This window comes from Odocoileus virginianus, chromosome 3, assembly GCF_023699985.2.
Source record: "Odocoileus virginianus isolate 20LAN1187 ecotype Illinois chromosome 3, Ovbor_1.2, whole genome shotgun sequence".
In the NCBI taxonomy this organism is placed as follows: Eukaryota; Metazoa; Chordata; class Mammalia; order Artiodactyla; family Cervidae; genus Odocoileus; species Odocoileus virginianus.
The window spans coordinates 55,055,038-55,068,205 of NC_069676.1; the positions used below are offsets into that span (position 1 = coordinate 55,055,038).

The following is a 13,168-nucleotide window of genomic DNA, read 5'->3' on the forward strand; positions in this document are numbered from 1 at the left end:
AATTAAAAACATAAATTTAGAAGGTCCAATTAGAAGGAATAAGTGATTAAATACATGATGTCTCACAGTAGAGTACTATATTGCTATCGTAAGTTATATTTTGGAAAAATCTTTGATGCTCTGTAAAGGTACCATAATAACTTAGATTAAAAAAAAATAGTTAAGGATTTCAGATCCAGCATGTAAGGAGCTAAGAAGTTGCCACTCCACCCTAACAAGTAAAAATCTGAAAAAATTTACCAGTTCTTAGATCCAGCAGAAAGGAGAGGACACAGAGAAAACTACTCCCTCCCAAACTGGAGAAAAGAGAGGGGTGAATGCAGAATCACACCTTACCTGAGCAGAAAGTCAGGAGCAAACACTCCCAGAGGAAACACTGCTGAGGTGAGAAAACCTGAACAGGGATTGATAAATTGCTGGAGACACAGCATGGACAACTTGGAGAGTTAAAAATGCCAGGGGACCCAGTTATCCAGTTATCAGAGAATCCTAAAAGTTCTGTGACTGTTGCCTCCAACAGTTCTGTCTCGTCCTCAGAGTGAATATTAGAGAAAAAGCCCTGTGGCTTCTTGCTGGGGGAGGAGTATTTTTATATATACCAGAGCATTCTGTTCTGAATAAGGCCTGCCTTCAGAAGAAACTACTTCACCAGAGCCTAACTTGCTGGAGTTCAATCAGAGCCTAATCTACCTGATTGCGGGGGTAGGGGGCGGGGACGGAATATCCAATACTAGCAACCTCTAGCCTTCCACGTGGGAGAAGGAGAGGACACAACTCCAGTCTCCTCCAGCCATCCTGTTCCACCTAATGGGTGACAGGGAAGGGCTGTGAAGTTGGTAAAGTTCAGATTTCAGAGGTACAGGCTCATCAAAAGACTGAGACCTAATCATAGACGGCAGAATGCTTCCCCTGCGCCCACATCTTACCACCACATTAGTGAAGGTCTATTTACTGGAGTTTCTTTTACCAGTACATTGTGTCTAGCTTTCAACAAAAAATAACAAACCATACTAAAAGCAAAAAAACAAAAAACACTCCACAGTTTGAAGAGATTGAATGAACATTAGAAACAGAATCATCAGGTATAAAGAAGGGTATTACTTAATGATAAAAGGATTAATTCCCCAGGAAGGTATAACAATTCTAAATGTATATGTACTTAAAACCAGAGCATTAAAGTATGTGAGGCAAAATCTGATAGAACTTCAAATAGAAAAAGATAAATTCACTATTACACTTGGAGATTTTAATACTCCCCTATTGAAAATGGACAAATCCAGTAGGTATAAAAGCAATAAAGATGTAGTTGAATGCAACAGAATTATCAATTAACTATATATAACTGATATCTACAGACTATTTCATCCAACTACAGCAGGCTTTACATTCTTATCAAGCTCACACAAAACATTCACCAAGATATACCACATTCTGGGCTATAAAATATACTTTAACTAAATTTAAGAGAATAGAAATCACATAATATTTATTCTCAGACCACAGTAGAAGTAAACTACAAATCAATAAGAGAAAGATACCCAGAATATCCCCCAAATACTTGGAGATTAAACAGAGCCTTTCTAAGTAACACACAGGGCAAAGAAGAAATCTCGAAAGAAATTTTAAAATATTTTGAGAAAATAAAAGTGAAACCACAACATACCAAAATCCATGGAATGAAATTAAAGCGGTGCTTAGAGGAAAATGTATAACATTGAATGCATATATTAGAAAGGCAGAAAGATCTAAAATCAACAGTCTAAGTTTTCATCTTAGGAAACTAGAAAAGAAAAACAAATTAGATCCAAATTAAGCAGAAGAAAAGAAAGTAAAATTTAGAACACAAATCCATTCAATTGAAAACAAAAAAAAAACAGAGAAAATTAAAAACCAAAAGCTTGATTTTTCAAAAAAAATCAATAAAATTGATAAATATCTAGGCAGGAAATAGTTAAGGAAAAAAGAGAAGACATAAATTATATGTATAAACTATATATATCTGAAAAAAGAGGGGATATCATTATAAATTCCATATACATTAAAAAGATAATAAAGGAGTATTATGAAAAACTCTATGCCCATAAACTTGATAACCCAAATGAAATGGACTCATTCCTGAAAGACACAATCCACTAAAACTCACACAAGAAAAAATGGACAATCTGAATATTTGATGATAAGAAACTAAGGAACCAATATTATTCAACTTCTACACTTACTATAAAGCTACAGTAATCAAGACAGTGTGGTATTGGCAAATGGATAAACATATAGTTTAATAGATTAGAATAGAGAACCTAGAAATAGATCCATATTAATATAGTCAGCTGATCTTGGACAAAGGAGTGAAGGGAATAAAATGGAACAAAGACAGTCTTTCTACAAATGGTGCTGTAACAACTGAACATCCACAAGCAAAAAATGAATCTAGACACAGATCTTATACCCTTTACAAAATTTAGTTCAAAATGGATCACAAACCTAAATGCAAAATGCAAAACTCTAAATTCCTAGAAGATAAGACAGAAGAAAATCTAAATGATTTTGGGTATGGCAATGACTTTTTAGATACAACAGAGGTACAATTCACAAAAGAAATAACGAATAAGGTAAACTTGATTAAAATTTTAAAACTTCTGCTCCACACAACAAAATGACAAGAGAATCAGAAGACAAGGCACAGACTGGGAGAAAATACTTGCAAGATACACAAATGACAAAGGATCCTTGTACAAAATATAAAAGAATGTTTAAAACAATAATAAAATGAACAACCCAATTTCAAAATGAGCAAAAGAGGAGAACAGACATCTCCCAAGAAGAAAATATACAGATGACAAGTAAGCATATACAAACATGTTCAGCATGTTATGCCATCAGGGAGCTGTAACATAGTTGCAACTAAGGCAACAATGAGATACTACTACATACCTATTAAAATGGCTAAAATCCAAAATAGTGATAATATCAAATGCTGATAAGGGTGTGGGGCACCAGGAATTCTCATTCATAGCTGGTGGGAATACAAAACTTTAGGAGACAATTTAGAGATTTTTTTACAAAACAACATATTCTTATCATACAATCCAACAATCACACTCAACTTACTCAAACAAATTAAAAATTTATGTCCACACAAAAAAGCTTCAAATGAAAGTTTACAACAGCTTTAATCCTAACTGCCAAAACTTGGATACAACCAAGATGTCCTTCAGTAACTGAATGGATAAGTAAACTGTAGTAAATCTAGACAATGGAATATTCAGTGCTAAAATGAAAAGACGTGGAGGAAATTTAAATCCATATTACTGATAAAAGAAAAAGCAACCCAAAAAGTTTGGATATTATATGATTCCAACTGTATGACATTCTGGAAAAGGCAAAACTATAGAAACAGTTTTTTAAAAATGTAGTTGCCAGCGGTTAGAGGAAAGAGACAGATGAATATATACAGCTCAAAGGATTTTTAGGGCAGTGAAAATAGTCTATATGATACAATAATTATGGATACATGTCATTATACATTTGTCAAAATCCAGAGGATACACAACACCAAGAGTGAACCCTAATGTAAACCATGGACTTCAAGTGATGAGAATGTGTCAATAGATTCTTAATTGCAACAAACTCTGATGCTGGTAATGGAGGTGGTTATGCAAGAATGGAGGAGGTTATGCAGGAGAAATATGGGAAATCTCTGTACTTTCCACACAATTTTGCTATGAACCTAAACTTACTCTCAGAAATAAAGTTTAAAAAATGCTTTAAAAAGTGGTAAAAAAAATTGCTTAAAAACAGATAATGCTGCATGTTCCCACTTATATTTTGAAGTGGAGAAAGTACACTGTTAATGGCAGTTTTTTCTGGGAGATTCTGATGAAAGGCAGTTTATGTTTTCCTAATGTTTATCTACTTCATTCATCTTTGTTCCTCCAATACTAGCTTTTGATTGTGCACCTACATAACTAGTGCTTAATAAATGTTTTTGAATCAATGAGAAAACAGAAAATTAGTGCATAAAGGGAGATCTGGGAACTTCTCATTATATTTATGGCGATCCTTGTTATCCATATCCCACCGGCCCAACCCCACACATACATTTATAAAGTACACTGAGCCCTAACCAGCACCTGGCCTGCAGCCTCATCACAAACATTCAAGGGTTGTGAACTTTTCTCTAGTTACTAGCCCATAAAAGAGGATATGTCCCTGAAGAACTCAGGCTGACAATCAACTCACTAATAACTATAATATTAGAACCACTGACTGCTACAGCCTTGTTCCAAAGATCACGGACTTACAGGCACTCACCCAACTGGATGGGCAAGACAAGCTACCAGAAAAAAATATCAGTATATGCTTGTATCTCTGACAATATCTCTTTTTAGTTTGTACTTTTTCTTTGTATTTAATAATGTCATAAGATATTAATACATTATTTGTATATGTAACTTACATATATGCATGGCCTGCCAAGCAGGAGACACGAGTTCAGTCCCTGGGTTGGGAAGATCCCCTCAAGAAGGGAATGGCAACCCACTCCAGTATTCTTGCCTGGGAAATCCCATGGACAGAGAAGCCTGGTGGGCTACAATCCATGGGGTCACAGAAGAGTTGGACACGACTTAGTGACTAAACAACAACAATAACATATATATGCAGTTTTAAATTTAATAATGCCATAAGATATTAGTATATTTATATACATAATATATGTAATTTATATATGTGCACATCTGTACACACATATATGTATATATAATATATATATACAGAAAGAGAGCATGCTCTAAAATTTTCTGCATAAAAGTACACAATCAGAAAAGGTTATAGACCATCTGGTCCAGCCCCTTTATTTTAGCAAGGACGAAACTAAAACTCAGAAAAGTGAGGTAACTTGCCTAACTGTTAGTCACTCAGTCATGTCTGACTCTGATCCCATGGACCGTAGCCCACCAGGCTCCTCCGTCCATGGGATTCTACGGGCAAGAATACTGGAGTGGGTTGCCATGCCCTTCTCCAGTGGATCTTCCTGACCCAGGGATCAAACCCAGGTCTCCTGCATTGCAAGCAGATACTTTCCTGTCTGAGCCACCGGGGAAGCAGGTTTAACAACTTACCTAACCTGTAAGGCTGAAGAAAACTAATGGTTAAAGGAAGGTAACGCTTTACCCAGTTGTCTTTTTTTTTTCTGCCCCATTTCACTGATTTTGATGGAGTTGAACTATTTTTTGAAATATCATGTGAGATAAATTTTAACATTTTCCTAATAGTTTAATTTTTAAAATGTGCTTACACACCCAAATGGACCTCTTCCCTCGTCCTAAAGGAGGGCTGAACTTGCACTCAAGGATGGCACTCTTCTCAGCCAGACATCCTCTTCCTAGGGAGCTTTACCCGCTGTCTCACAGGAACATTATTTGCAGGGATAATGCTCAGTGGAAACTAATCATTGAGAGAATCAGCTATAGAAATCACTAACAGAAAATCATCATAGACAGTCCTCTGGTCTTCTAAAACATTACTAACAAGCATCGTCAGCAAAACCCTGTCTCCAGGGATCATTACTTTGAGGGAACTCTGCCAATCATAGCATTACTTAGAAGGCACAGTTTTTATGTTCCTCAAATGCCTACTGTCAAACTAAACTATAGTTTTGAATGGTTTCAAAGACTTCCAGGTTTGGCTAAGTAAATATACTCTCAAATTCAAGTGTGGCCTGAGGGCCAGGTAAGAGCTTTTTTCCCCAGCCTGAGTGCATACTTTAGTTTGTCAGAGCAGCCCTATAAAATGCCTTTACACTACAGAGTTTGGATGTGGATGACCAGAGAGACCTAGAATTCTATTGCCAGCTGTCTTCCTTTGTGGAGGGTAAGGACAAAGACTTCAGTTTCTCTGAATCATTTTGAAAACCATCACCCAGGATTAAAAAAAAAAAAAAAAGGCAAATGGTAAAAGGTAAGAGGCACATCTCATTTGTTTCAAAATTCTCTCCTCCTAGAACCATAAGCCCTGCTGAATTCATAAGGAAACATTTTGCACAAAAGTGGCCCATGTGAGAAGCTGGGAACTAGAAAGGACCCCCAGTTCCCAAAAGGGAGTGATCAATAGACCTATGTAATTATAATGTCATTACTTTGTTTTTACGGATGACAGTCTTTGCAGAATCATTTGCTCTTGGCAGACTATATATCATAATTCTCCTCCCTTTAGTAATTTCTTGACTGCTAGAGAAAATTCTGCATATGTGGAAACCATCTCGACAAATGGTGAAAAAATATTTACTTTTCACTTAGAATTGCCTTTTTATATACTGTCAGAAATTATAAACAAAAAGTTGTGTGGAGGATTTTGGCAATATGAATGCCTAGCATGAGAAAAATGTAAATATGCAATTTAACAAAATGTTTACAAATAGGTCCAGAATCACAAGAGAAACACCCAGGGATATCTCAAACCTGGAACTTGGCATTTGGAGGATAATTCAGTGACATTTTTTACATTTTATTCTGGAAAAACACTTTTGTTACTTAATCCTTTCATAAGATATTCATTTATTAAACAAACTGATTTCCTTCAGGTGGGAATTAATAACTACATATGCTAGAGATAAACCATATTTTAATTTTATCATGATATTTTTAAAAAACTCTTTTGATAGCTTCAGAATTAACTTGCAAGAATAAGGATTTTGCAGCAAAGACTGTTCTCAAAGACTGAGCAACTGACCTCCAAGCATATTGAATAATGGGCTGGCAGGGAGATGTAGATGGTTTTTAAGGTTTCATGTAGTGGGAAGATCTGTGTGTAGGGTGTGTGTGTCTGTCTGTCTGTCTGTTCTTGACATGTAACCATAATGTAGGGCAAGGGCAGATCTTCCCACTATCTATGTCAAGCACATAGAAAATGTTCAAAAAGAGATATTATCAAATCTATAGACAGTCCAAATCTGGAATAAGATATTTTATTATAGAATTAAGCTTCAAAATTATCCTGATAGTAGAAAAATAAGCTAAAGTTGTGATGAATATTATGGGGGGGGGGGATTAAAATCCTACAGTTAAAGGGTTTTTCTTTCCTTTTGGTTTTAAGTTCAACTGTAGCAACATAGTATGCAGATATCAGTTAGAACTGTACATAGAATAATGAACTGATTCAAAATTGGGAAAATAGTACATCAAGGCTGTACAGTGACACCCTGCTTATTTAACTTCTATGCAGAGTACATCACGACAAATGCCTGACTGGATGAATCACAAGCTGGAATCAAGATTGCTGGGAGAAATATCAACAACTTCAGACATGCAGATACTACCACTCTAATGGCAGAAAGTAAAGAGAAACTAAAGAGCCTCTGAATGAGGGTGAAAGAGGACAGTGAAAAACTTGGCTTGAAACTCAGCATTCAAAAAACTAAGATCATGGCATCCAGTCCCATCACTTCATGGCAAATAGAAGGAGGGAAAGTAGAAGCAATGACAAATTTTCTTTTCTTGGGCTCCAAAATCACTATGAACAGTGACTACAGCCATGAAATTAAAGGACACTTACTCCTTGGAAGGAAAGCTATGACAAACCTAGACTGCATTATTAAAAAGAAGAGATATCACTTTGCTGACAAAGACTCATATAGTCAAAGCTATGGTTTTTCCACTAATCGTGTACGGATGTGAGAGTTGGACCATAAAGAAGGCTGAGTTCCAAAGAGATTATGCTTCCGAATCATGGGCTAGAGAAGACTCTTGAGAGTACCCTGGACTTCAAGGAGATCAAACCAATCAATCCTAAAGGAAATCAACCCTGAATATTCATTGGAAGGACTGATGCTGAAGCTGAAGCTCCAATAGGTTGGTCACTAGATGCAAAGAGTTGACTCATTGGAAAAGACCCTCATGCTGGGAAAGATTGAAGGCAGGAGGAGAAGGGGACGGCAGAGGATGAGATGGATAGATAGAATCACTGACTCAATGACACGTATCTGAGCAAACTCCAGGAGATAGTAGAACAGAGGAACCTGGAATGATGTAGTCCATGGGGTCACAAAGAGTTGGATATGACTTAGCAACTGAAAAATAACATCCTGGCTTATGTGGAAAAGTTTCTGAAGGCCTGAATGACAGAATTTACTATGGAGAAAACAGTAGGACATGGATTACTGAATTATTACATGTAATCTTTACTATAGAATCATAAGTTGTATATAAATCAGGGAAAGTAACTAGCCTAATGTACTTGGGCATGGCCATATCCCATGTAGAACACTGTGTTCAGTTGTGGGCTCTAGATTTTTGAAAGAATATTTATAAAATATATTAATAATATAATCTGAAAAGGAAATACAAGTGGTGAAAGGCTCATAGAAGGGAGAGCTGAAGAAACTAGGAATAATAAGGCTAAAAAGGAGAATTTTAGGGAGAGTGTGATAATTGCCCTAAGACGTATAAAAGGCAGTAAAAAGCAAAGGGTAATAATAATTAACATGTATTGAGTACCATATGAAAAGTAGTCACTGTTATCTGCATTTTGCAAAAGAGGAAAACTGAGGCACGGAGAATAAGTTACACATCTATGGCCACATAATTTATAATGGTTGCGCCAGTTTTCATCCCACTAATCCACCCCCAGATCTGGGAGAGAGATTAAAGCCATTTCCCAAATATTTCTAATCTCCGTTTTACAGAATCCTAGTAAGACTGTTAACTTTCTCAATTTTTTTTGAAGCTGAACATGAACTGATGATTTGCTCTGGCCCAAGAAATATGGCCATAAGTCATATACATGACTTTAGTGTGGGAGTTTAAGAGTCTATGAGCAATTTACCACATGCTTTTCCTACCCTGAATGTGAGGACATGGAACCTCCATCAGTCTAGGTCTTTGAAGGGCAATGATTAACAGCTGTCCTGCAGATCCATGATAAACAAGTAGCAGGAGCAAAAACCAAACCATTAGTGTTTGATTAAGCCACTGGGATTTGAGGCCTGTTTGTTACTGGCATTATCTTAGCTTTTCTGACAGATACACAAGACTACATGCTTAAACTCATTAAAATATCTCACCATAAGGAAACATTATTATTCTTATATTCCCAGAACTAAGAATAGTTTGTAGAAACTAAAGCAGGTAGACTTGGACTTTTTTTTTTAATGTAAAATCCTCCAAAATTGCTTCATGCGAAGAAGTGAGCTCCCTGAAAATGGCAGTATTTAAACAGAGACCAGACGATGCTTTTGTACCTACATAGTGAAAAAGATGGCTTCATTAAGGGGGTTTTATCAAACTTTTATCCAGCACCTCCAATGTGCCAGGCATTTCAGCCACAAAGATAAATCCAAACACTCTATCTTCATCCTTGAGGAAATAAGTTCAGAAGTAGATAACCTCTGATGTCTCTTCGATCAGTGTGATTCAACTAAATTAGAGATAATAACATGGTCTGGATAAAGCTGACAGCAAGCCTGAACTTAGAAATAAGCATGTAGCACTACAAATCCTGGTTGTATTATTATTTTTCAATTAAGAGCCAAAAGTACAGGGTTTGCAAAAAGAAAGAAAAAGAAAGACATGTTGGGTTTAAAAGAGGAACATTTCCCCTTTCTCTAGTTACCATTCTTAAATCCTGCAAACCAGGCATATTATCTGGCTTACATCAGGGGTGTTCCAGCAAAGGGAATAGCACTGACTCATAGCAATTGTTACCGACCTTTTCCATCACCTCTCCCATCCCTTCGAATCAGGAAGGGGACATTTCAATACTGATCAAAGGCAGACCTGAAAAGAGGCAATAATCTTTCCCTAGGGCCATTCTTCAGTTTCAAATCAGCCAAACCCTTCCCAAAAGATCAGAAGCTTTCCCTAAAAGGGTATTTGAGTGGGGCCTAGAGGAATCCCAGATTCGAAGGATGATGTGAAAATCACAAACTAAATGAGTGATTCCAAGACACAGTGACGTTGTTCCCCAAAGGCACCTTAAAACCATACTCATTTTGGTACTTTCTTTCCTGTTATCAATTCTTAAAACTTAGTATATATTTTTTTAAACTTCTAAAAATCAAGCAGCACAGAGAAGTTCTCTCCTTTCACTGGCTCGCTGAATTTTAATGGAAAAACATCTAAAACTTGGGTTAGCATTAACTTTAATTGCTCTGAGGCAAACATTTCCATTTCAGGTTATGATTCATAACCGTATTAGTCCAGTATAATATATGCAGGCTGGATTTTGTAGCCATTATCTAGACAAGGGTGAGGTATCTGATTACTATTGTTCCCCAACTCAAAAGGGCCAGTTTGAACTCCTGAATACTCCAATCCCTCCCGCCCAGGCCCTGAGTTTTCTGAACTGTGGTCCTGATTTTTTATGAAATAAATAAATGAGGGCAAGCTGAGTTTCAGTGCCACATCTTAAGTGCCATATCTTAAGCTCAGTGTGACATGAGTTTCTGAAAAACACACACAGAAAAAACTGGCTTTGGCACATGGAAGAGCAGTAGGGAACTTGCAGCTGTACTGGTTTAATATGCGCCCTTAATACTCTCGCCTATTTTCAAAAATACAATACCACTCTTCCCCAGACAGCTGGCTCCCCAGCCTCGCGCCAAGTCACCTACACAAATACACACTTAACAAACACAGATGTGAAATGTCGACCTAGGGCAGAAGAGAAGCAAGGGGGTGCGGGTGTTTAGTCTGCTGGCTCCACGCTCAAAAGTTTCAGGAGCAGAGCTGATGTTGGAAGAGTGAGAGGGGAAACCGCCCAGCCTGTACTTTCATCCGGGTACTATGGAGATGACCCCGTTTTCCCGGGACCAGTTTGCCCTCTGCCCTGGTGACCTGGGTTGAGATTTAATCTAGAGTCAGAAGGGAGATCAAGAAGACAGTTGTGCTGGAGGGTACTCAGACAGAGAAGGGCTAGAATTCACTCAGCCTTCCTGCACTGGCCGGGCTGACACACCCACTCAGAACCGACGGCCCGGGGATGCGGCAGGGAGGGGAGGGGACCCACGAACCCCCTGTCCCGCGCGCACAAAGATGCTACAGTGGGGACGTGCGTGAATAATCCAGATTCGGGCTGGAAGGTCTCGATGCACTCGGCGGAGGGTGCCCCTTTCCTCCCCCTAGTCCTCCATCCCCCCCGCAAAGTGAACGAGAGAAAGTTGTGCCCGGGCCAAGGCGCCCCGGGGCTGGAAAGGGAGCGAGGACAGGCGGAGAGGAAACCCGGGCCCCCTTACCTTGTCCTTGGGGCCGAGGTTTTGCAAAACCTCCTTGCCGGTGGCGCTCCGGATCTCCACCCCAGCGGGCGCGGGCGACGCGGGCGCGGGCTCCCGGCTCTCCTCCCGGCCTTGGCCCCGGTGCGGGGTATCCACCTCGGCGCCAGGTCGGCTCCCCGAGCCTCGGACGCTGCCCTGGCTGCTCCGGGGAGTCTTCGCGCCGCGCTGCCCCACGCTCAGGGCATCGAAATCCAGCGTCTTGCTCTCAAAGGCGCCCTCCACGTTGCAGAACATGCCGCCGTACTTCTGCCGCGGGACCTGGTCGGTGGTGCCGGGCCTGGCCAGGTACACGGGCAAATCGTCTTCATGGGAGCTGTCCCAGCCTCTGCGGCCCGAGGCCATGGTTGGATCGCGACAGCGGCCCGCGGGTTCTCTTCCCCAAAGGCGGAAAGGGCAGCAGCCGGCAGCGTGCGCCGAGCCACAGTGACTGGGGCGGGAGGAGGCGCCTGAGCCTTCGCGCCAGAGGCGGCAGTGCTGCTCCGGTTCCTGCCAGTCCCCTGCGAGCCCCGAGCCAGCGAGCGCAGCGCTTGGGCCGGAGCGACGGCGTGTTCCGCTCGCCCGCCTCGCCCGCCCAGCCGGCCGCACCTCCTGCGCGCCGGGACCCTAACGTGGCCTCCTGCGATCACGCGTCCCCGCCGCCCATCCAAAGGAGAAATCCAACTTGGCGCGCGCGCGCACACACAGGCACGCTTCCAGCTCGCCCAACAACCCCCAGGTTGACACTCAAGAGATCGCTTCACTCACATGTGAGCACAAGCCCTGTTTTACCCACACTCACTCCCAAGCTGGCCTCCCAAACACAAGTCTCTGCCCCACTCAGGTAAGGAAACTTTGTTGGTTCAGGTGGGTTGATATAAACTCTAAGTTCCTCCCGATTTACAGCGAAACACACACACACAAACTCAGATTTACCAGACTCACAGTCTCAGACTTTGTTTACCCATAATCCCAGACTCTGTCTCCTCCTAATCTTGGTTTGTCTCCCAATTGCTCCCGGTTCTAGAATCTGCCTCACAAACCTGCACCCTCACATAATGAACCCCTAAATCATTGGCTCACAGAGCTCTACAGACAGATCATCTTATTGACAATCACAAGAAACCTGTAACAGACACACACTTCAATTTATTCTAATTTTTTTTTTATGTGAACCACTCCCCAACCAGGGATCCAACTGCACCCCCTGCATTGGAAGCGGAAGTCTTAACCACTGGACCACTAGGGAAGTCCCACTTCAACCTATTCTTACTTCATATATTTCACCCTAGATTTTGCTTTTTATCCACCCTTAATTTGTTTATTTACTTTTGGCCATGACTTGCTGGCATGTGGGATCTTAGTTCCCAGACCACAGATCAAACCGGCACCCACTGCATTGGAAGGTAGAGGCTCAATCACTGGACCACCAAGGAAGTCACTCAAAAGATTTTTTTCAAGTATAGTTTTGGTTTGAATTGTCTGGTTTTCTACTATGTGCTTACCTAAATAGGTAAAAGATGAAAACCACATCTATTTTTTTTTTCTTAAGGTGTCAGGGGGTTTTTTTTGTTTGTTTTTTGGTTAAACCTCCAGCCATGAGGGATCTTAGTTCCCCTGATTAGGGATGGAGCCCAGGCCCCCTGCAGTGGAAGCCCAGAGTCTTAACCACTGGTCCACCAGGGAAGTCTCTATCCACCCTTGGTTTGCATCACACACAATTACACTACTGATCAGACAAGACTTGCAAAGCACTCTTAATACTTTGTCCTCATCAGGCGACTTCCTGGCTGATACCTCACTTACTGAGGTCAGAACCCTACACTTGGCCCCACACACAAGTCCAGATTTACCTCAAAATTGAGAACCAAAGACTTTGCCATTCCTATTAGCAGACACACACACAGGTTATCACTCATGCATATG

At 40.4% G+C, this 13,168-nt stretch overlaps 1 protein-coding gene across 1 annotated transcript in view; it reads right to left on the reverse strand.

The window, feature by feature from the left end:
* The window catches only part of DPYSL3 (dihydropyrimidinase like 3), a 117,179-nt gene extending 105,356 nt beyond the window's left edge, over positions 1-11,823 (reverse strand). The window contains exon 1 of the mRNA XM_070465597.1: positions 11,228-11,823. Within this exon, the coding sequence (XP_070321698.1) occupies positions 11,228-11,608 (381 nt within the window). The 5' untranslated portion in view covers positions 11,609-11,823. The remainder of the gene's footprint in view (positions 1-11,227) is intronic.
* Between the last annotated feature and the right edge of the window lie 1,345 nt (positions 11,824-13,168).